General features: G+C 43.1%; 1 protein-coding gene across 3 annotated transcripts; it reads right to left on the bottom strand.

Annotated features, from left to right (window-relative positions):
• On the bottom strand, nucleotides 1-27685 carry mbnl3 (muscleblind-like splicing regulator 3). Of its 3 annotated transcripts, XM_078288955.1 has the most exons (9): nucleotides 27504-27685; nucleotides 20224-21365; nucleotides 15076-15240; nucleotides 13907-14110; nucleotides 13574-13813; nucleotides 12001-12154; nucleotides 9705-9815; nucleotides 7583-7677; nucleotides 1-6081 (listed from the first exon to the last, which is right to left on the bottom strand). In XM_078288955.1, exons 2-9 carry the CDS (start codon nucleotides 20395-20397, stop codon nucleotides 6079-6081), a joined length of 1146 nt encoding a protein of 381 aa, XP_078145081.1. In that variant the 5' UTR covers nucleotides 20398-21365; nucleotides 27504-27685; the 3' UTR covers nucleotides 1-6078. The 3 variants fall into 3 exon arrangements, with proteins under 3 accessions (XP_078145081.1, XP_078145080.1, XP_078145079.1); XM_078288954.1 differs by lacking the exon at nucleotides 1-6081 and having other exon boundaries at nucleotides 7072-7677; XM_078288953.1 differs by lacking the exons at nucleotides 1-6081; nucleotides 7583-7677 and having other exon boundaries at nucleotides 8151-9815.
• Nucleotides 27686-27841: the final 156 nt, after the last annotated feature.

Here is a 27841-nt window from a genome sequence, read left to right as displayed (position 1 = left end):
TCACAATTAAGTGATTTATTAAAGGTAAAACAAAAATTGCAGAATTAATCATAGGCACAGTAACCTACCTTTAATACCTATACACAGCAAAATAAATTGGCATGTAGCACAGTAGCACATACAAGCACGACAAGCAAAAATATAGAGTGAAACGATAGGCGACTAAGAAACAGCAGTCACTTTCAAGTCTGTCCTAGAGTGGCAGAAAGAGGAGTTTTTCATATGGCTTTGTCCTGAACAGTCTTTGGCCCTCATCACCTTCCACAAGTTGCCATTCAGTCTGGCACTTAAGCGATCGAACCCAATTCAGTGATGGCTCACCAACTCAAAGGGATTTTAAATAAAGGGACAAATTGTACAGACACTCATTGCATGTGCTGTTTAGTGACAAAAAACATTAAGTCTTAAATGTAGAAACTAGAGGGAAAAAACACATCTCACATGATAAAGGCACAATTACAACTAAATTGTTTTCAAATAATAGTAACAATAAATTGATTTCAGAATAAAAGCACTACCTAATATTCACTTGTTGGTGACTGGAGACCCAATAGTGTGTAAGTGCACTCCACAGAGCCGGCTCCACAAGTGTTTTCCCCGTATATTGAGACAGTAGTGATGATGAGAGGGATTCAGAGCAGGTGAGACACAGCAGAGAGGCTTTTGGTGGTTTTTGGGTACACATCACGTCGTACAGAGGCATAGTTCATACCCAATTATACCGTCTCTGAGCACAGACTCTTATATTCAACAACCTGAGGGCCTTGAACCACTTCACCAGGATGACTCAGTCAATCCACCACTAGGACAAGTGCCATGGCAACAAAATCGTTGGCTTCAAGAGCAATTGAAGAGCGTTCAATGTCCAAGTTTGCAGAACAGGGTTTTTTTTGTAAGTTATGTTGCTGCTACATGAACAACGTTGGAAAACCAGGTCTTTGTTCACAATTTTGACTAAAATCCTGAGGAGAATTCAGATTTATTGTTGTTTTGGATAATGACGGTGAGTGAGCAAAGAATAACCCATTTCACAAACAACAGAAAATAATTTGATAATTTAACCCTTTTGTACACTGCTCACATCCATGTCCTTCTATTCTCTGATCTTGACATCTGCTCCTTTTTATTTTCCTTGGCTGCTTTTCCACAGACAGCCTGCAGGTGGAACTGTACTGTGCTGTTTTTGGTGCATTACTGTTGAGCAGAAAGGTGTGGGCCCGCCTGTGGGGACTCCAGGTTTGCATTTTGCGTATTCAAGATTAGTATTTATGGGCAAGATCACGACTGGTTTCTCACATATATCCCACTTTGATTTTTTTCTTAAATCACTGAAAGAATCTATAAATCCACCTTTCTCATTTGATGTCAGGATCAGATATAGTTGGACCAATAAAATGCTTCTCTAAATGATAAAAAAAAAAACCCTGCTTGTTTTGAAGCAAACCATTCACCATTTACAGCTAGGCAATGTCATGCTTGGCAAAGAATAGGGCTCTAGCAAACAGAAGAAAAGACAGATCCCTCAAAACAATCTTTTTATACCGTAATAAAATGATAACTGTATACTCATATCTTTAACAATACAGTGATTTGATTTTTTTTATCAATTCTTTTATCTATATTTATTCAAAATAAATTTTGAGTATTTTGACATAGTTATGTACATAAGTGCAAACAAGGTGAATATCACACATTCGTACACCCCAGCAAGGATCGACATCACCCAGCACAGCTGGGCAGCCGGGGGGGGAAAGAGACGTGATGGACCGCTCCAAGAGACTCCAAAATCAGCTCTTCTGGGCCAAGACTGGGAGGCCAACCAAACATTAGCACTAAATAATGAAAGCACACACCTCTGAATAGACACACCTGAGCGAGGGCCCCGGTGTCTAGAGGAGGTGAGCAGCGGGTGGCTGTTGTCTACTTTGACTTCATACAAAAAGCTGAAGCGTTTAAATCTTGCACTCAGTCCAAAAGCCTCTTTACCTCCCTGACAGATAGGTGTTTGCTTTAAAAGCCAACATCCATTCTTACTTTTGAAAGACAAAACAATGTACAAGAACAACAAACCAAAACAAAAACCAATTAAGACCAAATAAACAAAACAAAATAAACACCTGATCTCCCCAAAGGACCTTTGGATATTACAAGGATTTATCTGTTTTCCATACAAAATATTCAATCACGTTGCAATCCAAGACAAACTAGACATTCCCTTTCTGAATAAGTTAGTGTGTATGTTATTTCAATTAATGTGAAAAAAAATTCACAATTAGGATAATACAAAGGTAGCCATGTTGTCATTTTGTTGCCATAGCAACAGCAACTATTATCAATAACAATGACTCCATCATTGTATACAAATGTAGATTTTCATATTATACCTTTTTTTTTTTCTTGTCGGTCTACACAAACTATTAATTATGTATAAATGAAAGATTTTATTTCCATGCAATGGTTTCTTATGTCAAATAAAAAGTATTAACTTACCACTAATACATGTTATTTCCATACAGAGCTATCACGTCTTTATACAGTGATCGAGAAATAAGGCCCTTAGTCCGTGTCCTGGAGAACAGAACGATGCTCAGGACCGAATTAGCTGTCCGCATGCTAAAGGATCTGGTCACTGGACGCAATGATCAGAACATTTTGCATATTCTAGGCAGACAGAGGTGGTTCATGACGGTGTGTAAAGTACAGAGGGGCCTAAAGGAAATCAGGTACGAGAGAGAGAGAGAGAGAGAGAGAGAGAGAGAGAGAGAGAGGGAGAGAGAGAGAGAGGTAAAAACAGATCAGAGGAAAAGGTTTCTCGTACCTACACGGTAATTCCCCTAGCTAACTATGCTCTCGTACAAGGAATAGATACTTCTAAATGTACTTAAAATTCAAATGCCCCCAGGAGGCACAATTTATTACTCAAGTATTTTGTTATTTCCAGCTGGATAGCAGTTAGTGAAGGCATAATGATGTGACAGAGAGGGAAGAGACAGAGGCTAGAGGGAGGTTTTTTTTTTCTTGGCTGGACAAAGCTAGTCCTTCAAAGCTGTAAGATTTAGACAAAATAATTTGCCTGGACATTCTAATTATCAATTTCATTGAGTAAGAGAGGAACATTTCTGTTTAAATTCTTCAAAGAGATGAAAAAAAAATGTAGGTACTGCAGTTGCTCAAGGACATTTCTAAAAGTAGTCACACCACCCATTGACATTAAATATAAATCTATATAACAATACACATACTTTTATATGTCTTAACACAGTATCAACATGGTATTTATGTGACCTCTTAGAAATAGTCTATATATAGTGAATCATTACATTTCAACATGCCTATCTTTTAGATGGGCAGGTTTAGAGTTTTTGCATTAGATACATTCACGACACAATAACATGACTTTTAAAATGAACAACTTTCAGTGGGAAATGCCATAACATCTGCAGCATTTTCAACTAACCAAATATGTGATTCATTGTCTCTTTCAACACATTTACGTATGCACACAACTCACTGAGAGTATTTTTTTTTTTTTTACATTATTAACGATAAGACAGCACAGCTGTCTCAAAGAAGAAACTACAGAGATGTGATTTACTATTATGATAACGATGCCAAATAACACATCTATCTTTGAGGATTGGTCTTTTCTTACAGTGTATGGACAGCGGTGGTTTGAGGAGACTTGAAAGAGGCACATTTGAATTTGGCTAAAAGTGATTTCAGCCCAATTTCCATACCCATTTCATTCAATTTTATATGCCTACAGAGCAATTCCTTTACAGAAATTTGAGGACCAGAAATCTGACTGGTGAGGAAATTTTTACCACCAGACATCAAAAGGTCCGTTTCTTTTTTTTCCTCCATCTCCTGACCTGACCACGACTTGGCTCCGCTCTTAACCACTGTGGCTGTAGCATTTAGAGTCTGACGACTTTCAAAGAAAGGACACAATCAGTGAAAAAAAACAACACATTTTAAAGTCAGACAGGACATTTTCAAGTTCTAAGCTTTCTCCCTGAAGAGCCATATGACATAAAAATCTTGTGCCACTTGCTCACTCCAAGAGCCTCATGAAAGGAGACAATTACACAAACACGCTGCTTTTTTTTTTTTGTACATCTTGACATTTGAAACATCTATTTATTTGGAGGAATTATTCGGGTATCGCATTAACTGGGGCAGTTCCTTGCATATACCGCTGCTTGGCACATACAGACTTTGGTGAAGGAATCACGGGCGCAAAAGGCAGGAAAAGAAAATCCTGCTTCCAGTTTTCTGCAACAATTCTGACATCAGTTGTGAAAGTTCAAGAAATACCAATTGAAAAGTCTTTCGTTTTAGATCTGATCTTCACAATATGATCTCAGATGATTTGAGGGCAGGAATCGGGTACAGAGGGCTTGTGACGGAGGCCAAGATTCGCAGCTACAGTAAGAAGTTCCCTCGACTTTAATTGACACCCATAGATTGTCATTTCTTTACATTGCACAAGAAGCCAACACCTTGTTTGGATTTTAAATCATGGAGAAAATACAAAAAACGAACCTCTTTTTCGAACAGTAAATGGCTTGTCAGTCGTCGTACAATTAACCAGCACAAACCGATAAACAATCACTGATCCGACATCACCGCTCAAGACACTTCGTCACTCAAATTCAATGTGTAGTTTTAATAGTCTGAGCTGTCTGGTCTGCTCCTGTCACACAGACTCAGGCCCTCACACAGACGACACCTTGCCTGTTTAAGGCAGTTTGTTCCTTCAGGAAAGGAATTAAGAACCACATTCTTAAAAGATCTCTCAACTCAGCTCCGTTAGCAGTACAGTAGTCATAATATCATCACTTTATATCTAAGTCAATTTGAAGTTGATTTGTCACATGTTAATTATAAAGGCTGTGACCATTACAAGAAATGTAACGTCTCGTCTTCTGTTGTGATCCAGTATTAACAGATACTGAATATGAAACTGGAGAAAATAACAGAAGGATTCAAACCCTATTTAACAGTTTTTCAAACTTTAGTTTTAAAGAGGATGTCACTGTAATTATTTGATTTTCTCAGACCAGAAGCCATAATATACACTATTTTTGGAATTACAAATATTGCCTTTAATTGCACATGACATCTTTCACTGTATGGTGTAATCTAATATTTGAATTGTTTTGGGGTATGAAGTCTCCTCTACAGCTGAGCAGATAAATCAAAGGCACAAACAAATTAACAATGAGAGACTTAATGTTTCATCAGGCAAGACAAGAGAACAGACCACGAAACAAACTGTGTGGTATACATGGTACGGTTGAAACTGAAACATTAACTTTTCTAGCCATCTTGAAACGTAAACAAGACATGATATGAAACACATCTCTTTCAGGTGACAACAACACATGATGGTCGCAGACCAGTGGCCGGTCCATCTGCTTGTCGTCTGATCTGAATTTCCATAATTAGCTTTTCTCACTTTGGAACAGTCAAATGTATATGGGGGGTCGCCTTACATAATGGCTCCAACCCTAAAGGGCTTTCAGTCTCAAATAGTGTGTGTATGTATATATGTGTGTATGCGTGCGTGTGTGTGTGTGTGTGTGTGTGTGTGTGTGTGCATGTCTGCAGCGCTTTTAAGGTGTGGGCATGTATGGCTGTAAGAACAAAGCCTGATCTTCAAGTCCGTATGCATCAGGACGGCTGCCTGCCTTATAGCAACAGTAACGGGTCCAAGCTTAAATATTGCGTGAACCGACAGATCTTTCATGACGTTTTATAATTATAATCCCCAAAGGAGGTTCACATTGCCACTCAGTCAGTGTGTCACTGGAGGTTAGGCACATGTTTGCTGCATTCAGAGAGATGACTGCCCAGGTGGGGCGCAGGTTTCGGGGCGGGGGGGTGGGGAGGGGCGTGGGGGGGGGGAATAGGAAAAAGGACTGTCGATGGTACTTTAACTGGGGTTTCGGGAGAGGCTTACTGAGTTTAGCGCCACTGGAGCCGCCACCAGCAGTTTGGGGACGGGACAGAAATGGGTTTCCATGGGGATGCACTGGAGCTCCACTGGATCAGGACTCAAAAGCTCCGAGGCGTCTACTGGAAGAGAGAGAGAGTTGGGGGGGGGGACAGTGAACCCCTCGATGAAACAAAGACAACACAAACAGCGGATTTCAGTAGACGATGATTCAGTAAGTTAGTGTACAAAATACTCATGATGTAAAGCCTGCATTCTCCAATAAAAAATTTAACTTGGGATAAAACACGACAATTGAGCCTAAACAATAACAGTATTTATTTTTCAAATTAAGGCAATAGCAAGGCAATAGCAGTGGGTAGTAGGGAAATGGATTTTAAATGACCCATACCGACATTTTTGGATTGAAACTGCCAATAGCCAGTATTCTGTACATCTAAATTTGACCATTAAAAACAAAAAAAAAAAGAAAGAAATTATACTAATTTAGAGTTTCCCCCAGAATTTGATTCTTCACAGGGTGGAAAAGCCTCTGAAACAGCATTCAGACCATCATGGGACACAAAAACCCATGTTGTTTATTTTTATTTACTAGACGTCTACATCTAGTTTACATTTTCCCCAGTCATTTTGCAATGCATGCATATGTAATTAGATTTAACATTTACTTGTTTTTGGGGTTTTTAAAATAAAAACCTTTAAGGTGTCAAACCTAGCTTGAAATTAACTGCTTATGCCATCGCGAAGCTGTTGAGTAAAATCATATCCTCACCTTCATCATATCGACGGTGGGCAGCACTGACTCACCAATATCTGATTTTTACTGAAAGGCCAATATTGGCAAACTGATTTATCGGTCTAATCCTAGTAGTGGGTACTGTTACTGATACGGCTCCTTTCCATTTGTATTTTATAATTGCTATCTTATATTTCCAGCTGACAAATCACACACTAGGAGAATATGGATATATAGTGATCATTGGTTTCACTTTTCCAGCCATTAACTTCCCACTTGTAGACAGTGTGATGAATCAAACCTTAAAACAGACAATTCTCAAAAGAGTGGATCAAGAGACAAGTCCTTAACTATTTATGAATCTTTACCCAAATGGATGAATTTAATGAGTGGCTCCTCGGCCAAATATCTACCTACTTGGGTCCCTGGCGTGAAATGTGTGAGAATCCCCGTGATGGAGGGAAAATTCAGAATACGAGTCGAGGGAAATTCCCTACAGCTGAGAGGAGAGTAGAGGCATTTCAACTACTGCAGGGCTGAAGTTGCAGTACCAGTGCCAGACCACAAACTGTAGTGTGTGTCCGTACGTTACATAGAGCAACAATGAGGACCGAGACAGACAGCCTGGCGTGATATGGCTCCACACGAAACTAAGACAATTGGATGAAAACAGTTACCTATTTTAAGGTTCCTCTCAAAATAAATTCTGTTTTCATTTGCTCATGTCACAACAGACTGAAAAGTGAAGAAAGATGAAATGTGAACATAATACATGTGTGAAATTATAGGCAGGTGTGTTTCTTTTCTTTTCCTGATAAAAGAAGACTGTGGACAGGATTGAGAACCTACAGCTAAAATAAAAGAGAACCCAAAATGAAAGGGCAAACCTGATTCGAGGCGGCGGATTCAGCGAAAGGAACATTGGTGACTGGGGTCGAGGCCGACGAAACAGTGGAGGTGGTGGCACCGTGCATCATGGGAACTTTTATTCAGGCGAGTCAGACGAAAGACAGAGGACGAGGATATGGGCGGGGAGGGGGGGCGGGGAGGGGGGGAGGGGAATAGGAATGATATGGTTACCATGGCAAAATGTGTAGGACCAAAAATCATGGCACAAGTCATGTGATATTGCCAGGATGAATTTGAACAAGAATCAAGACACATGCAAACGAAATAAAGAGATAAAGAAAATTACATATTCAATCGGAGGAGAGCCAACCAGCTATAAAACAAAAGGAAATGTATTGTTCAACAACAAATGGTAGTTAACAAAATATGGCAATATATAGTCATACAATCCAATCAGACTAGAGTATCTGATAATTGTATTCAAATGAACAGGGCGTGTGTATGGAGGGAGCAAATGAACAATAAGAGAATATAGAAGCAAAAGCTTTTTCAGTAACGCCACACAACTAGAATGTGACACTTGTTTATCTTTTATTTACACTCAAATGATCAGAGAATTCAAAAACGACAAGAGGAAACAGTCCTGAGACTTGATATGATAAAGTCTCTTGAGATCGCAGATATGGAAAGATAATACAACTTCTACTTCACTTGATGCTTTTCGTGAAACATTATCTAATTCTTTTTTTTTAGTGACATTTTCCTTTAAAACGTTCTGGCTTTACAAGATAAAATTTCAACATCTCCACTTCACACTCAACACACAATGCAGGCTTGGACTTTAAAGGGTACAAGTGAAGAATTTCCTCTAAATAAATCATTGACAAATGAATTGCAATTCACAGATAGAACAGAACTTGTGTGCAACATTCGAGAAATCATGTGACCTGCTTCCTATCGGCGTATTCCATTTCTTTCTCTTTTAAAGCTTCTCTTCCCGCCCCCTCTTCCCTCTACCATCCCAGATAGGTTTTCTATAGCTGCTCACGCAAAATAACACCAAATCCTGTATATTGTCTTGTGTAAATGCCAGAATATTAGAAGGGATTTCTCAGCTTCTGGAGTAAATCGAGCCCTAGATCTCCCAAACACAACCAAACGAAAGCAAAAGCAGAAAATTAGGCTGCTGTTTTATTCTCTTTTTTCTGCTAACAACATAATACATCCTGGCAACTTATTTCACAGTGACAAATTGCAGCGATAAGAAAATCCTACACAAAGCACCTTTTTTCTTTTCATACCTCCTGATTTCCTGCTTTTACTGAGAATGAAAATATTCCCGAAATCAGTATTGTATTGTTATCATAATATTATCAGCATGCTGGAGGGGGTAAAAGGGCCATGGATGAAGAACACATAGACAAGCCAGGAAATGCATAAAAACAGGTGGTTGCACACACACACACACACACACACACACGCTTGCAGACACCTCTTGAGAAGCCTTTAATGATTACCATCTACCAGAGTGTTGACTACAATGGTGTGTGTGTGTGTGTGTGTGTATGTGTGTAAGAGGGGGGGAATAGTATGATGCCATACTACTCCACAAAGAATTATAAAAGTCCAAAGAATTATAAAAGATGAATGGGACCTTATGGGGATATGGATATATTTCTGGTTCTGAAGTGATATCACTAGGATAATCTAAAATATTATATTCATTTATAATAAAACTCTATTCATCGTTAATGGACCAGCACCAGACCATCACAGATCTGGCTCTGGTTCTCTGGTGTTTAACTTTGGAAGAGAATTATTCATTTTCTTACATACTGACTGGACTATTTTTATGGACTTTGATAAAAATAACATGAAGTGAGAGAATTGTTCTCCCTTTTAATGCAACGTGGGCCTTGTTCAGCAGATCATCGCATCCGTTATCCTATTTTCTATGATTAAACTCGGATTTATAGTTACATTTCTAATACGTGTTGTGAATATCTGCATCCCACGGCACCGGCACAGACTGAGGAACGCTGGTGTACACACCGCTCCCTACAAGCCTGTAATTACAGCTCAACTGGAGCTGTGGAGTGTTTGAAGAGGGCTGATACAGGTCGGGTCTGGGAAGGGAGAACCTACAGGGAGTCCCCTCACCAGTGAATCCAGGCACTGACAGGAGGCGGCTGGGGGTTTGCCTGCAGCTGCTCCAGTCCCGCCTCTCCCAGCGGCCCTCCGCTGCCAGCGGGGCATGGGTTTTCATAAGCCCTACAAGAGACAGGAGGGAGGCTTACTGCAAGACCAACGACTGCTAGCCCTCGCCCTTCTCCCTGAGCTGTCTGAGCTGGCACACACACACACGCACATAACCACGTGTACACACACCAGGCATGCTCGCACAGACTTAAAATGAATCAGTGAATTGCCTACACAAAACAAGAATTGTAAAATAAATAGAAAATGGATGTGAATTCCTAACTGGTAGCAAGAAAGCAGACAAGCAGATGGAAAGACACACAGACAAGCAGGCAAAAGGCCTGAAAAGCAATCAAATAGTTCCAAAATGACTGTCTGTCATATAGCCCAAAATAAGCTATGGTGTGTTCCTCTAAAGTTGTGGATTTAGCTCTTTATTGATAACCTGGCTAGACTAAGCTGTCCACCAATCAAGGTCTTTCCCTACTGGCCCATCCACACAGTATTCTGTACACTACAACCTATTGTTAACATCTGCTGCAATGAGAGAGCTGACCTACCCATGGCTCCTGAGGGCGCCATGCACAGAACTGAGCCTGCCACATCATGCACACACACAGGTGGGGAGAACGAGAGAAAGAGGATGGGAGGAGAAAAGGAGGAGGAAGATGGCATAAGGAGAACAAAGAGGAAAGCGGATAGGTGGATGGGAAAGAAAGAGAAAGGAAAGGGGAAAGGAAGGAGGTGTGATTGGCAACAACAGGTCAAGACAAGTCAACAGGTTCAGGTTAGTGCGGGCGATGCAAGTGACATCAAGGCTGTCACAGTCAGACAAGAACACAGGGAGGACACTGTGGAGGCCTAAAGGTGCGTGCGCGTGCACACATGAGCGTGCACACGTGCAAACACACACACATGAAAACAAGGCATTAACCAGTGGGGGACATGAGCTGCAGCTCAAAGGTGAGCTATATACAGAGCAAAAGCAAACTGCTTTCAACTGATGCACAGACAAGACATCAAAGCTCAGAATGGGATCAGTATAGAGTAGTAATGATACCAACTAGCAGCAAGAATAGAGGATAAAAACGTGTGCATAATAAATGTGCAGGTGTGATAAATTCTCCCTTCAGCACAGAACAATATGCAGACATCTTGGATCTAAGACCTCTATGTTGTATAATGTAGACTAGAGCTGGGCGATAATTCAATATTATCATTTATCGTCTTTCAGTGGAATCATATCGTGATGATATGATGATATTTTGATATCCTGACGCACAATTCTGCTGTCTAAATTGATGATAATAAGCAATTTCTATTTAAAAACTGACAAATTCAGGTATGAAAAATTTGGAAATTGCAGTTTTGTTTGACATCACACCCTAACATTGCCATTCAGTTCAATGGGATGAACATTCATTTGATTGACGTTATTTTGCATACGTAAGCCATATCGTGATATATATCGATATCAAACATAATCCTTAATAATAATGATTATCGTGATATTGATTTCAACAATATCGCCCAGCCCTAATGTAGACATATGGCATATTTCATGTCTGACAGCCTTCTGTTTTTTTTCTAACCACTGTTTCTTTAATACAGTAAGAGTAATGTTGTCTGGGCTTATAAATAGAGGCTTCTTTGCTCTCTGCCTTTCCCCTGCCTGCTGTGGCTCAGTGGCTGCTGCTACTTTCATTTTGTTAATTTCCTGCATCCTGCAATGCATGCACCACCTTACCCACACACTGGTATACTGATACGCACATCCCATCCTGTTTATTGTCTATGTGTTTTTGTTTGTTTGATTAAAGCAATTGGTTATTTTACCATGCGGTCTTCGTTCTTGTTATGGCTTCATAACACGTCAATCAAGAGTGAACCAAATGCACAGAACACAACAGACAAAGTGGGAGAAAGCGAGAAACGTACATAAAGAGTAGGAGCAAAGGCGAGCAGTTGCACCACAGAGAAGCCTTGCACAGACAGAGCATGCATACTGTTAGCGCTACACATGTAACAACCTCTTTTCCACAGTAATACTTAGTTGGCCAGTATTAAAGCCTTTGCACAGCTCTTTTTATCACACTGACCTGTCTGCCCAGAGCATAGCTTAATTGGTCGAATTAAGCTCCAAGGGGTCATGGTCCATGGTTCCTTGAGGTTCCCGAATTTAGCCCATACATGAGCCTTTAGGTAACATTATATGCAGTGTGTCTCGGTGTTGCTGATGTGCGTACATGAGACTCACCAGTGGGAATAAAGGCTGGCTGCTGGAGCTGCATGTTAGCCAGGGCCTGCTGGTAGTGGAACATGCTGGGGTTGAAGACAGTGGCGGCGGCTCCGTTGCTCTTCTCTAAGATGGGCCTCTTTGGTAGCTGTTGCATGGCACCCGGGGGCAGAGCCTGGGGAGGGAGAGAACGAGAGGAAGAAAAAAGGGAGGTGAGCGAGAGGAGAGGTAAAGAGGGAGAGAGACAGAAGCGGAAATCGTCTTACAACATGGGCTCCTGCAGGCTACATCTGAGTTTAGGTCCTTGCAGTATATAAACAACTTCCCAACAACAAACTGCAGCATCTCATGTTACCTGAGATTAAATACAAACTCTCCTTAAGTGCTCCTCAGACTCTGCATCCTCTGTTATTGATGGTTCTGTATACCGCCACAAGAGGACACTGCAGTATCTACGACCAGCTGGAGTGATGTAGGCCAGCCCAGAGGTCAGGCCAAGAGCAAAATGGGATTGCTATGATTCCATTTTCTAATGGGGATGGTGCTGAACCATCAAATAGGTATGGAAGATAACCAAGAGAACATTTTCACTCATGACAGAGGAATATAAATATAACATGAACGAGGCAAGATTTCACCATATCACATCGTAGAATGTGATACCAGCCAGTTACTGTAAAAATTAATTTGGTTTTAATCAACCTGCCTGGTTAAATTAAGTTTAAATAAGTGAAAAAGCGAAACCCTGATGACTGCAGGTCTCACTTAAGGTGGCTGCGACAGGGTTAGCAGGCAGTAGCACATTATGACAGACAGTGATGACCAAGCAAAAAACACAGACAGAGAGTAAGCCAGAGGAGAGAGAAGGGAGAGGTCAGAGAGAAGACGAATGAATAATTATAGGTCCACAGTTTAGAAATCAAAATACGATTGGGTTACTGAAAGTACAGGGGACACAAATAGATCATAACATGCAGCATTACATAAGAGACTGGTAGTCACAGCAACCATGATTAAACAGCATACGGCATTAGAAGCCACTGCAACAGAAACACATGGAATGAATGAAAAATGAAGTCAATTTGCCAAAATAAATAGGCATTACTCTCTTATTCCTTTCATTTTACTATTTTGTATCTTTTTCTAATACCGTGTTTCTTGTTTTTCTGCATCTGCATTGCAGATTGACCTGATTAGGTTACAGCTGCTCACAACGCTAACTTTAGCCCCTGTTGCTTGTTTCACCGAGAGTACAGACTCAAATACAAGCACAGTAGCAGACACTCACTAAAAACAAAACATAATCCCCAGAATACATTATCAAATTTCAAGTCGGTCGAGTGCTAGTGTGATGCCCTGAGCCTTCAATGCATCAGTAAACAATATCCAACTGGAGAACACAAACATATTCCACAGTGGAAGGCAGTGTTTTGTTGAGCAGACATTGAGATATATCTTTTAATAAGATAAGCAGTAGCGGTCTGTTTCTATTGTTCTAGGGAAGTTCAGCATAGTTTGTTTTTGGTGAGAGGAACAAAGAGTCCAGGCTCATGTAACAGTATTTGCTGCTGTCACTATGTTCAGAGGGACTCACCAAGCCTGCGGATGCGGCGTTTTGACTGGCTTGGTGCTGCGCAGCCTTGATCCTGGCCTGCAGGTGGGCAGGGGGATGGAAGTACTTGCACTTATCTCGGCTGCAGCGGCCCTTGATGTAATCCATGCAGACGATGACCGAGTTCTCGCTGCAGTCCACCATGCCGGCCTCCAGGGGGTGAGCGTAGCGGCAGTCGCTCTCACCCCGCGTACAGTTGCCACGCTGGAACTCTCGACAAACCTGGCGAGGCCGGGGGAAGCGCTGATCAACATTTACCTTTCATCGTGCTTCGACCAAACATAGAAACACACCAACTGCACATAGGCCGCATACCTCTAACTTGTCTGTGCGCACATGTTTCTGTGTGGAGGTGCCGTTGCCCATGGCTGCCAGGCCGGTGGGACTCCCGGGGACCAGCAGGGGAGTGCTGGGCAGCAGCTCAGGCATCAAGCCCATGCCTGGACCCATGTGGCTCAGATATGGACTGAACGCCATGCTGGGACTGGTTGCCAGGGAGGGCGTCACTGGGAATGTTGTCTGAGGGAGTGAGGGAGAGAGTGATAGAGAGGAGGGAGACAAAACAAAGTGAGATATGGCACCAGAGGCTTTGGTGGTGACATCACCAATGTTGTGGGTTTTGCACAGGAATGAGGACTATGCAGATGGACTATGTGATTACTTTTAGAAGCAAATATGAGCAGGAACTCATTTAGAGGCCTTATGCATGGAAAAATACAAAAGATGTTGCAGGACATTTTTGGGATTCAGGAAATTTCACATTTTCTTTTAGAAGGTCGGATAACACTTGGTGGGCCTTCCAATGCTGCATTCACTGTGGATGAATAAAGTCATATAAGCCGCAAACTGCAAAACTGTAGAACTCTAGGTGATTTGGATAAACAAGAGGTTCAACTATTAATACAATAAAAACTGTTGTGCGAAATAGTATTGAGCGAATGATTATTTTCAATATTTCATTTTGCACAAAATATTAAATATGATTCCCATTGTAAATGAATGGGAGGCTAAAGCAGGTAACTGGAATGACCCAGCCAAAACCAAATTTAGCGGTAGCCTACATCTTTTTTCTCCCGGACTAGAATAGACGGTCTGAAGATAGCTCTTGCTTACTCACTAGGCTACTTTAACTGTGCTGGAAGGCGAGAAGAGCAGGTGTACAAATGCAAGTGGGTACACCCATTTTGCTCGATTTTTCAACATCCTGCATGTCTTTGTCTACATTAGGAGGCAAAAGTTGGAAAAATTCAACTTCTGTCTGCAAGTTCCATCTGCAGGCGCGGCAGGCGGCACTTCATGCGAGTGTTGGCAGAGATTACCGTCATTCTACTATTGAAAACAACTACCATCTGGTTTTCTGGCTATCACATACCTCCACAGTATGGATGCAGCATTAGTGTTTAACAGGCAGAGCTTGGTAAATGACATTGCTTCAAATGCATTAAACGGTTTGAAGAGTTAAAGGTCAAGTGTGGGCTGCTCACTATGGGCTGCAACTGTGCTCCGGGCAGCATGAACTGCATCTGTTGAGCCAACATGGCCGCTGCGGTCTTCTGCTGGATCAGGTTGTTCCTCCCGTTGATCTCCAGCTGGGTCTTCAGGTGCGGAGGGGGGTGCAGGTATTTACAGTTCTCACGCGTGCAACGCCCCTGAGAAAGGGGGAGGAGGGAGGAACGATCAGCTCAGGAGCAGGTAGGCAGAGTGATGCATTACTGTGACTCTTAGTTATTAGATTTAAGAGAGATGAAGCCATGTAGCAGGGAGATGAGAATAATGTAATTGAGAGGATAAGTCAGTCAGGGGCATGCCTTGACAAGGACCCCAAACACAACAGGACTCTCCATCACCAAAGATGAAACGCTCATCTAATTGTAGCACTTGATCCAGCCTTGGTTCAGGGCTTAACCATACAACGAAGTACAATTTGTTCATTTTGTTATACAAAACATCAAGAATCAACGGGCTTTTCATAACAGTCTAACAACAACATAATTACTGTTGAAATAAAGTACTAATGAAGGCCCAGGAGATTGTATGATGGATAATTTATGAGAAATATGAAACCACTTTCTAATGATTCCATCATTAAAATGTGCTATACTGGAAGCATCAAAGACCTGAGCCAAAAAATAAACAAGAGATTTAACTGGCACTCGTAAGTTATCATTAACTGCAATTACACGCAAATGTATTTCAGTGATTACAATTTGCAATTTAGCGCAATTAGAAAATTACATGGACATTTCATTACAATCAAACTGTACTTTTCATTTTATACTATTAATTCATTATCACGTCCTTTTGCAAAGCCTGTTGCCCATGTGAATTGACAGATGGAGTATTGGAGCAGAGTTTGGATTTTTCCACAGCGGCACAGTGGAGTCAAGCAAACCGCACTGACAAAAGATAAAGCTGGAGCAGCGAAAACACATGCCCCGCTCTCACCATCCTGCAAGCCAGATTCCATATCACTACCTGGTAAGTTATCAGTTTAACAAATGTGCTACTTTCCAGAGAGGGAAAAAACAAACATTTCAACGTGTGTGACTCTGAGGGCATGTTGTTCAGCAAAGAGTAGGGATTGGAGGTGGAGATGGGGTGAGAGAGACCGGCAAGCCCACTCTATTAATAATAATGTGATACTTTATTGATCCCTGTAGGTAAATTCTCTTTCACTTGCCACCTCCAGAGAGGTCAGAGCCCTGTCAGCTTCAGAGCAGCAGCCTGGAGCTGGTAAGGATCCAGTGACTTGCTAAAGGACACTTCAGCAGGGGGGATGCATGCTGACACGGGGCTTGGACCCAGATCAACCACTTCAAGGACATTTTCTATAAACATTAGGTCACGCAGCCGCCCCAAAAGAACACACACACACACACATGGATGTCAAACTTCTCTATCAGGGCAGTGTGGACTAATAGTACTAAATACTAACTATCTATTTGGTCATGAAAAGGGCCTGCTGTACCATGACCTTGTCAGACATGCTAATGGAGCGAACATGGAGCACTCTTAGGACTACTCAGGCAGAAACAAAAGCAGCAAGAGAAATGTTGGCTAAACAGGCAGTATGTAGACTAGACGACTTTTGTGCACAAGCAAACTCCTTTTGTATATGTCCTGTATGCAAAGCTTCGGTCAACACATAGGGGCTTATACAGTGATAACAGAACGTTTGTGTGACTACAAGCCAAGAGATACTCTTGTTCGAGCAGAGTACAGTATATGTACTTTATGAAAATATGAATGAAACATCAAGCAATAGCTATAAAACAAATGTTGAAACTTTGAGAGGTCATTGCATAATAATCATTTGGAATATAAACTAAACTAAAAATGACTAGTGGATTGAATCTGACCAAATGTACCTTGAAATGCACAAAAGGGCTGTAACTCTTCACCTGCTCATCTGATTAATAATCAAAATACTCTGAAATTCCCTGAAAATCAGGGAGTCTACACTTTAAATGCATTATTTTAGATCTAAAATATGAGTGAGAGAGTATGGAACCAAAACATCACACAGTGTCTCAATGCCCAAATACTAACGGAGGTTGCTGTAATTCTGTAAAGTCTTTTAGTCAGCCAAGGCTTGCTCTGCATCAGCGATCTCGGCCACAAAGCATTTTGGTCAGAAGTAATTTTTTAAGTCCCTTTTACCTGTCACTTCTGGCTTCTTGACAAACCCCAAATCTCATTTTAGCCATTTATCTAAAAGCAATTCATTTTTGGCCCCAAATGACCTTAAAGCAATGTCCTTCCTCTCTGCTCTCCTGTCAGAGTCTATGGGGGAGATGAAGATGGTGCAGGAACACTGCAGGTTAACACGGACTCCAAAGAAACTGCAGTCTCCATTAAACCCCTGGGCTGCCAGCAGCTGTCTCCCCCTGTAGATGAGTTGTTAACCCCCTAAACTGCCTCCAATAAGCCTCAGCCTCGTGCCCTGTCATCAAGCCCCGCCCACCTGCCCCGGCTCTCATTAGGTGCGAATGATTACGCCACGGGATCGACAGAGCAGAAAGCCATGCTATGGAGTTTGGGGCTTTGCTTATCGTGCTTTCGACCTTGCCACCGAAGACACACACGTTACGGAGAGGTGAAGTTGTGATGCCACGGTGCGGAGACACTGATGGTGATGGATGATGTTGTGCTGTGAAGGGGACGCGGGGAAGAAGATGTCTGTGTAGAGGAGCTTAGCAGCGGCAGAACGAGCAGCACCATACAGGACAGGAGGAAACCGCAGTGTCTCCTATAGCTGAACCCCAGGAGGGATTCACATGATCTCACATGCCAGACTGAAAGCATAAAGCAAACATGTAGCAGCCTGAAATAGGCCCTATATCCAGACAAACATAGCCCGACTCTCGCCTACACTGGAGATGGGTGCAAGCTTTGCGTCAGCAAGCTGTGTGTTTAGGGATGAGCCTGTAATGAGCAGCGAGTCTCATGAGCCCGGCAGGCCTGGTAAACCAGCCCAAACTCAGAGGGAAAGAACACACAAAGGTGCATGCCCTATTAATGAGCTTAATGATCTACTTTGTACATGGTGTGCTACACAAAACAAAAACCAAATGAGCAGTCCGTCACCTCTGAGTGTGTTTGAATTTTTGTGTTCTGGTAGCATAAACATAGATAAAGATTTTAAAAAACACAGGAAGTAAAACAAAATGGGAGTGTAAACTAGGGAAGAGGAAGACGCAAATCAAAAGTGGAGTGGAGGCGAATTTTGGGTCAGGAATCTCCTTTTGGTAGCCATAGCAACACACTAAGTAACAGAGAGAAAGTCCCTCTTAGTACAGTAGTAGTGTGCTGTCTGCGCATTCAGTGAGAATAGAGACAGGACATTAGCCTAAATAGAGGCTATAACAAGACTACAACAGACTATAAAGGCACACTAACTGCTAACTGCACAAAGCTGAACTGTTGTGTCCATTTTAAACTGAATTATTGGAAGCTTGGGGTGAAAATGAAGTTTGTCTTCAGCTAAAGGATCAGCAAGCTCAAGTCTGGGTTCATTTCCATGTGTGACAATGATGTCATCCAAATGAGACGTTGCCATAGAATCTCCAGCATTTATATTAAAACGTGCGGTGGAGGGCAGATGTGGTAGCCACATAGCCTCATCATTTTAGATGACAGCAGCACTCCAGTTAACAAGGTAAAAAGAGCTGCCCCCCTCCCCTCCTCTCCGCTCCCCAAGCAGGTTCAGACTGACCAGACAGAGCTAATGGAGGAGCAACAGGGAACGACAGCGGCTTGGACCGGGCAGGAGATGCCAGATATGGGAGGGACAGTGAGGAGGCAGACCATTAGCAGATAAATCCATAAAATTAACAAAGAAGGGAGGGGGAGGTGGAGAGCGAGAGGAAGGAATGATGCTGTAGAATCTGGTTGCTTTGTTTTTCTAGTCAACCAGCAGAACTGCTGTCGGCTGAGGAACGGTATAATCTAGCCTGAACAACTATAAGCATAGAAACACTGCTGTAAGGAGCTGGTTATTGACATACTGTGTGAGCGTGAAAGCCCTGCTGTGGCTCCTGATAAAGAAAGCCGCGTTGACCTTCAGCCGTCTCGAACTTCAGTACTTTCTCAAACCGGCAGTGCGACCCCGGGGCTTCAGACAGCCAAACGTGGCCTTTAATGCACGTTCATCGCCTTTGGTACAAAGCAGCTTGTCTCTTTCTCTCATCAATTCAACCAATACAGAGCCAGGCTGTTGCTCTGTGCTAAAAACAGCCGTGCCACTCAGGAAGATCAAACTATCCAATGGGTACGCACTCCTGTGCTGTTGCTAGGCCCCCCTCTCTCTTTCTCTCTCCCTCTCCCTCTCTCTCTCTCTCCCCATCTCCCTCCTGCTCTGGAGGACATAACACAGAAAAATGGCTGAATAATAAATTCTAACTCAATAAACGAGGAGACAGCAGCTGCACTCAGACAGAGAGCCCCTTGTCTGGGTCGCACTTTTTCACTGCAGGGAAGCTGGTCAAGCAAAACCGCTCACAAACACACATGCATGGGACACACACACGCACACACACACAAACACAGCAACAGTCTATTCTCAATTTTAGCACAATTGGCCTTTGATAGCTGACGCCATAGCGCTTCTAAAATACAGTAAGGCATCATCACTTCGCAGAGTGTTAGTTTTAGCCGCTGCCTGTGAGTAGTGCTAGTGTTTGGGTTCTGCGGTAGAGGAGAGAGGACGAGACTCAGGAAGCAGCTGCAGTGGTGCTGGGGCAGGGCGACGGGCTGGAGGGAGGGACAGACCGTCAGCAAAATGGCTTTACGAGACATGAGGATGTATAGCTGAGGTTAGGAAGGAAGCTGTTTCGAAAAATCTACATAGAGGTCACTCAAATCTAAGTGTAGAAAGAGGTAAAAAAGCACCTGCGGTAAAAATGTTACTGCAGCTTTATTCAGAGGCTTGACCAACTCTCCAATTGAAATAGTCTGTCTGTGTCTATAAGGGGGCGGCACTTTAACTTCCGTGACTATACAGTACAATGCAGAGCCAAAAAGGCATTAACGAATTTGACATGGACCACAGTGAAAGCGTGGAAAGAAACAAGAGCCTGTCTGGCTTTCGTAATCAGCCAGCGCCTGGTGTGTGATGTCTGTTGCACTGTTACCTTGAGTGAGTCAAAGCAGGCGATGACTCGGCCATTCTCCACATGGCAGCTCCGGGAGGGGTGGGCAAACTTGCACTCGGCGTCAGACCGCGAGCAGGTGCCTCTCTGAAACTCACGACACACCTCCAGGGTCAGCCATTTGGTGTCCCGTCCCATGGTCATACTGACCGCCATTACAGCCTCTCACAAACACTGAGCAGTAGTTGGGGCAGATGGGCGCTGCTTGGGAGAGTGCAAGGGCAACTATAGTAGTGATGCAGAAAAAAAAAATTCCAGGCAAAGCAAACAAAGTGAAAATATTTTCAGTTTCCTTGGCACAAACAGACAGCAGGTCCTTTTGGTTGGCTGATTTTAAGGGATATACTGAAGTCGTTCCTGGGAAAAGTGACAGCTGAAGGTTCACTGCGTGGGGTGAGATAGTGGGGCTCGACGGTGAGCAGAGGCCAGCTCTGTCTCATGCAAAAACAACAGAAACTAATTTGAGGACATTACTCTGGCATGCTGGGATATGTAGTTGAGACAGACACTCGTCCAGGAGAGGGAGGCACTGTGTGTCTTCTGCCCTCTGACTCTTGTTCTTCCCCCGGCCTCTGAATCACCTGATGCACACGGTAACTCACTGTCACATTCACGTCAACATGGCCAGGTCCGGGACAGTCACTGTAGCGCTAGTTATGTCCGCACTTGCTGACAGCGAAACTAAAAAGATTGTTTTTGTTGTAAAAAAAAAAAAAAAAAAGCAGAACCTTATAGAACGGTGTCCTTGCTCTGATGAGACGAGGTGGCGGCTCGCGGTAGGTGGGGACTGCAGATCAGCAGAGGGATGGATGACTCTCTGGCTGTCAGGGTAAAATATCGCCCCATTCAAGGCCAAACACACACCGCGCTCTGCCCCGCTCTCACCTAGCCAGGCCAGTTCAGTGGAGGAGCTGGATGCAGAGTCGGACAGCAGTGCAGCAGCCAAACAGCAGAAGAAGACTCCTCACAGTAGGCACTTTGAACTTCCACTTCCTCCTCTTATTTCAGTCTCTTTCTCATCCCTCCTTCTCCGTATTCTGACCGGGGAACTCTTCTATCCTTCGGTTGTCATCCTTCCTCACTGACCTCTCTTCTGCATGTCCTTGCTTGTTGCAATAACCTTGCTGTGGATTGTAAAAGCAGAAAAAAAAATATTAATAAAAGAATAAGGTGGTAGCCTGTTGAAGAAAAAAAAGGTTAAAAATGCACTGCTAACATTTAACTGGAACCACGTCAACAGCTTGTTTCAAGGCTAAACGGAGTGTGATGAGGAACACGAGGCAGAGGGCGGAAGGGAAAGAGAGAGAAAGAGAATAAAAGCGAGGAGAAACAAACAGGGGAGCCGAGCATACGGGAGGGAGGGAGGCAGCAATGAACAGGAAAGGGCAAGCTATGTCTTGATTAAGTGATACAGGAGAGAGAGAGAGAGGGAGAGAGAGAGAGGGAGAGAGAGAGAGAGGGAGAGAGAGGATGAGGGAGATTGCGGGCAGGACAGAGACGTCACTTTAACTCCCCTGAGCTTCACAGAGCAGAAAGTAATTGACTAACTTGACATGAATCATATTGCAATATACTGTGGAAAGCAATGTCCTTGAGATGGCACAGGCCGCTGCATGTGGTCAACACCAGCGATTCGCAGCCACGGCGGACAGTTATGAATATGAGGGGGAAGAAGAAGAAAGGGAGAGACAAGGAAGAAAGAGAAGGGGTATTTCTTCACAACTGCAGCTGCTGTGCTCATTGCAAGGCCACGGCCAATCAGACGGACTTTTGCAGGCAGGCAGAATACGTCAGCAGCCAATAGCGGGGCGGGTTCCACGACAGCTCCTCCCTCCACAGAGCCGTCCTTGTTCCTCCCAGCCTCTTTTCTCTGGCACAGCACTGTCATGGCTGAGCCACATGCCCAGATTCAAACTGTACAAGTCCAAACTGTCAGACTTGCAACAGCTTTGCCTCTCGCAGGTGTGGAAGCCTATGCAGTGGACTTTTCTGCAGTGTGTAAGACTGATGCGAGGGGGAGATACTGCCTACTGTATCGCTCGCTGTGAGGGCGGAGAGTGACGAGTCTGGACACTAACTGAATACAGATAGCAATCAGCGAGCTGGTTAGCTCAGTAAACCAAACCTGCACACAGAGAAGAACCACAACCTGCAACTGAGCTTCACAGGGAAGAGAAAGTCTGGACAGCATGCTGGACTGGAGAGAGAGTGAAGAGAAAGGAGGGCTAGCCTGTATAAAACATGAGGGCGGTACATTCATGCACAAAGTGAATAAACAAAAGGCTCGAGGCAGGAGAGGAGGAGTACAAAAAAAAAAAAAATAGGAGGAGAAGGGGTTGGAGCAGATATTATCGGTCCCTGTGTCTCATGGCGGCAGACACAGACGGAGGAAGCGGTGGGGGGGCGAGTGTGAGGGAACGAGTGTGTGTGTGTGTGTGTGTGTGAGAGCGGGCAGATAGACAGCCCAGGAGGAGAGCACCGCAGTGGAGGGGGAGAGAGAGGGAGAGGGGGAGGTGGGAGTTAAACTGATACACCCACCTTCAAACACAAGAACAAAGACACAAACCGGCAAAAAAAAAAAATAACAGGAATGAGAGATGAGCGGGTACAGCAATTGCTTTGCTTGCTTAACCATGATGCTTGTCTATCCCTCCTCCTCCTCCTCCTCCTCCTCCCCCTCTCCCCCCTCCTCCCCCTCCCAGCCTACCTACAGATCGATAGAAAGTTTCCTCAGGGGAGCAAGCACTCTTCCTGCAGCTCTGCCCATCCTGCATTCAGGTCCACATCAGCGTCAAGCGCCCTTGCTTACGCACACCCTGACGGCGCAGCTCAGCAATATGCAACACTGCAGCCAGCATCATCAAAACGCTCCTCAGCAACGCACGCCTTCCTCACTTCCTCTCCTCGCTCTCCCCACACCAGGCACCAAATGGCACACAGTTCCCACTACAGCCATTCTTGGAAAGTTACACAGTGGACACTGGCTCTCCTCCAAAACCATTCTAGTCTATACTGCACCCTGTCCCTTTGAATATACACGCTAGCCGCTTAATGACCTTTCACTTGCTGATGTATGCTGCCATGACTCTGCTCTCCAGCAGCCTCACCCTCCCAAACAACACAATTGTTTTTCCAAGCTTATATTTTTTTTACTTCGCCTTTAGTCCTCTATCAGCGCCTCTACAGATATCGCAGGACAATGGGGACAGTTAAAAATAGAGGAGCCATATCATGGCATCATGAATAAGTGGGTTAAATGTGACAGACCCCCATGGGTTTAGTGTTTGTTTGAACATGTTCAAAACAGAGAGCACGACCTGCGAGATCTATGTGTAAGCTAACAGATTTGCTAACAAGATCTCAAGCCAGAAGGAAAATGTATATGACTTACTTACTCATAAGTAAGTATAACAACTATATCCCAGTCAAATGCAGAAATGTAGCAACATGGAAAAGAGGGAATGTTGAGTTTTTATTGTTAACTTCACTTCTACTAGTCCATAGCTTGTAGTGAATGTCTATTGTCACATAAAAAACACAGTCAACTCACCAAGTCTTTTGATTGACTCTATTCTCTAAGCACATCATGGGACTGATCAGCACAGTAGTCAGTGAATTATTTAGCAGCAGTAGGCCGATAAAACCACCAGGGTAAATCCAGCAGTACATTGCTTTCTTTACAAAAATGGAATATGTCCACCTGGGGGAAAAGAGTTACCCAACATTCATTGTTCGGAATAAAAAGAATACAGAATTGCATCTTCAAAGACATCACTAACTTGTAAGCAAAGCCCTAAAGAAGGCAAGCATTTTTAAATAAATATGCCAATACGTGGTTGCTTGTAATGTTTATCTAGAAACTGAAGCTTGTTCTTATTAATTTAGAGTTTTACTTCCACGTCAGCAGTCATTTTCTTTCTTTTTCTTTTTGTTTTTTTGGAGATGTTACAGTTTTGAAATGGAAGATCTCTCATTTTGGAATGTAATGCTTCAAGTGCCGAGCCACAATCTTGCACAATATACTACACGTCACAGTAGTAAAATTAATGGATTGATTCTGGAGCGAGAACCATAAACACAAAACATGAAGAGGGATACAGAAGATACATGAGAATAACAAACAGCGGAGCAGAAAAAGATCAAAAGGCATGAGTGGAACAAGTGAAAGGATAAGAGTGAGAGAAGGGAGTGGGAAATTTGTCTGGAGCTACTCTTACTTCTAGGCCTATACATTGATGGACAAGAAACAAAGTATTTTTGATGCTACATGTACTTGTAGGCTACGTTACTGTGCGTTGGCAGCCCACACACACACACACACGCACATGCACACACACACAGCTACTCTCAGTTGTGTCCCTCTTAACACTGATGAATGGGTTTAAGCTCTGAAGTATGAAAATTAAGGAAGCATGAAAATAAGCTTTAGCTATGCTGCCATTATACTATATGACCTACAAATCTGCAATATAACCTTATAACATAATCTACTCAGAAATTCCACCAAAAACTCTCAACTGTATTCCCATGTAGTTATAAAGGCAACTACAATAAACTGTAAATTTTGTGACAGAACTATTCCATCATCCTCGGGCTCTATTGAACTTGTCTGACCTTAACAATACAGCATAAACAGTCATTTGCAGGGATGCTGCATGGTGAATAAATATAGAGTGGCCTAGTTATAACAGTTATTATGCTGCTGCCTGTCCTCCAGGTGTCTGCAGTGGGAGGAGGGGGGGTGGGGTGGGGTGGGGGGACTCCAGCAGTCAGTAGGTAGGGGTCAGTATGTAGGTGGGACAGGATGGGGGAGGTAAAAGGGGGATGGAGGGGGATTGCTGTTGACTCCGGCGCACTGCGTCCCTCATCAAATATGGTGCACCAAAGGGCTTCATGACAGTGTAACCTTCACCGGAGCGCTGACGTCTGCATTATGGCTAGTATAGGCTAGGTGCCACCTAGACAGACAGCCTCACCGCATCTTATCAGCTTACACTAATAGATAGCCTTATTTATACTGATAAAAAACTGTTGCTGCAAAGTATCAGCCTGGTATTCAGCAAATGGTAGGGCAATACATTAACACTTGAGAGAAGAAAAAAAAATCCCTTCTCTCTCTTTAGCTCGTAGAAGATTATAGGAGCCCTGACACTTGTACTTCTTACCATTGGATTGGTTGCTGGCAATTTTGATAATTTAAGAAGCTTATTCTACTGTTGCACTCATTGTAAGTTGCTCTGGATAAGAGCGTCAGGTAAAATGTGTAAAATGTAAATGTAAAATGTGATAAGCTATCACAGCAGGTTCACAGGGAGAACAAAAAGTTCATCATATAACAGTGAGTCAGCCTATTCCATGTATTGGGGAAAGCCAGTGAAGAATTTTAGCAGTAGTATTCAAATGTTTAAATAGATCTGAATACATTTCAGCCCAGATCTTTATGTCAGTTTCACACAAGAGGCTCGCTGGAGTTTCCCCTTGATCTCTTCCTTACACCAAACACATCCAAAAGCCAAGTGAACTTATTCCTTTTCAGAGCGAGCATGAGGCAGAGGCGGCCATAGCAGATAGCTGCGAAAACACGTCTGATCACCAAGCTTGCGAGGACAAGAATCATATGAGCAGCTTTTCCTCCAAGAACTGTGTGATGTGTTCCACTAAATAGGCAACTCTTGTGAGCAGTGACAGAAAGGGACAGGCGGGGCGAGAGCAGCAGGGCAGCAACAATGATCAGGTGATTGATTAAAAAGCACAAGGTGGAAGATCCAACAAATGTAGCCATGAATCACAATGAGAGCGAAAGCCTACAGCCTGGAGGGAGAGAGCAAAGTAATTAGGTTAAGTATCTGTAATCCTTTCAGCTCATTAAAGCACCACAGCACCCATTCAAAAAAACATACACCCAGCCTAGTTGATCATACAGGAGGATATAGCCTACACAGAACATGAATGCTTTAATAATTGAATGCTAAACTAGCCTGTTGTACTGAACATTTGGATTCAAGAAATAGATTGAGGCTGACTCAATAGGTTTTACTGTGAAACGTAGGCCCAACAAATTTCTTTTTACTTCACCATAATACTGGCTTTGATGAGCCTGGGGTTTCACACCCCTCATAATGGATAATACTGATAGTTAACTGAGTGGAAAAATAGCAGATATTATCGTTGAATCAATACCTTATTGCCAGCATAGCATTTTGTGATTTGTTAATGCTGCTGCATTATTGGTGTAAGGTTTTATTTGCGCCATAAAAGATGGAGTATCCTGGGCAGTTAAGGCGTGCACGAGAGGGGAAATGAGGACAGGTTGTGTGGGAGTTGTGGCTTTACGCCTCTGTGTGTGTGTGTGTGTGTGTGTGTGCGTGCGTGCGTGTCGCTTTATCAGTGTTTATATTGAGTGAAAGAAAACTAGCTGGACTGGTGCAGAGTCCACAGCCTGGAGGGAGCAGAAACGAGTCTAGACTCGCTGTGCTGTTAAGTGAAGCAAAACAGTAATACATCCACTGGAAATGCATATCACAAGCAGGTATAGTGACAACACTGAGCAATGGTGGCTTGTGAGTCTGACTGACCCCTTACCTGGTCCCCATGTAGGGAGACGACAACACAGACTCAACCTTACTGCGCTGCCTGCAAACAGACTGGGTGCAATATCCTCCAGACCAACAGCAACATAACCAGGAAGTAGCCTACAGTTGCTGTGATATATTTAAATCCAATATTAGTAGCGTCGTAGAAAGTAATGTAACGCTGATTTTTAGCTATTCACATTCTATAATAGCTAAACCCAACTATGTGTAACTTACACAACTGAAAACTATGGTTAACGCTTTAAATAAAACATAGTATATCCATCCAAACCTTGTGTGAATATCCCAGATTTGACACTGCAGTGGAATATGACAGCTCCTTACAGCTTCATGTTGTGTCCATATTGCCTGTCGTAATAACCTTTGCTTAATTACACCAGCATAGCAGTCAGTTCTCAGTAGACACGGGCCTACACAAAGCAGGTCAAATGTAAATTATTATATTTTTATGTCGTAGCAATTACGCTGCTCAATAATAAAGGCAGCTCGAGCTTCCGAGCAACAGGCACAATGGAAGAGGCGTCTTTAACTTCTAAATATAATAACTGCATCCTGGGATAAATATGTAGCTGGTAGCTAGTTGCTTTAATGCGTCAAGTAGCATTAATATATGAGGCACACACGCTGCAAAGTCAACTGCGCCAGACGAGATCATGTTCAGCTCCTTACCTGTTAGTCAAATCCGATTCAAATTCAAATGTCCTCTCGTGGGTTATCGCTGGCTGAATATCTGCTCATTATTTACACAAAACAGGTTCTGAACTATTCACACAACATCGCATTGAGCTGATCCACCGTGATAGAAAAAAAAATTACATCAGAAATAATAAAAGCCAAGTCGACGGCGGTGCCCCAACATAAAAAAAAAGCGCGTGCAGTGAAGTCAAAGCGAGGAGACTGGCTGCTGAAATGTGGCTGCAACTAAATTTGCTCGGCAGCAACACGGACTGAACACAACACAATACCAGATTTAAAAAAACAGAGGGAGGGCAAAATCGTGAGGGAGG

The sequence above is a fragment of the Centroberyx gerrardi genome, chromosome 16 (genome assembly GCF_048128805.1).
Source record: "Centroberyx gerrardi isolate f3 chromosome 16, fCenGer3.hap1.cur.20231027, whole genome shotgun sequence".
Classification (NCBI taxonomy): Eukaryota; Metazoa; Chordata; class Actinopteri; order Beryciformes; family Berycidae; genus Centroberyx; species Centroberyx gerrardi.
The sequence above is the reverse complement of the archived record's forward strand: the minus strand, read 5'-3'. Positions and strand labels throughout refer to the sequence as shown.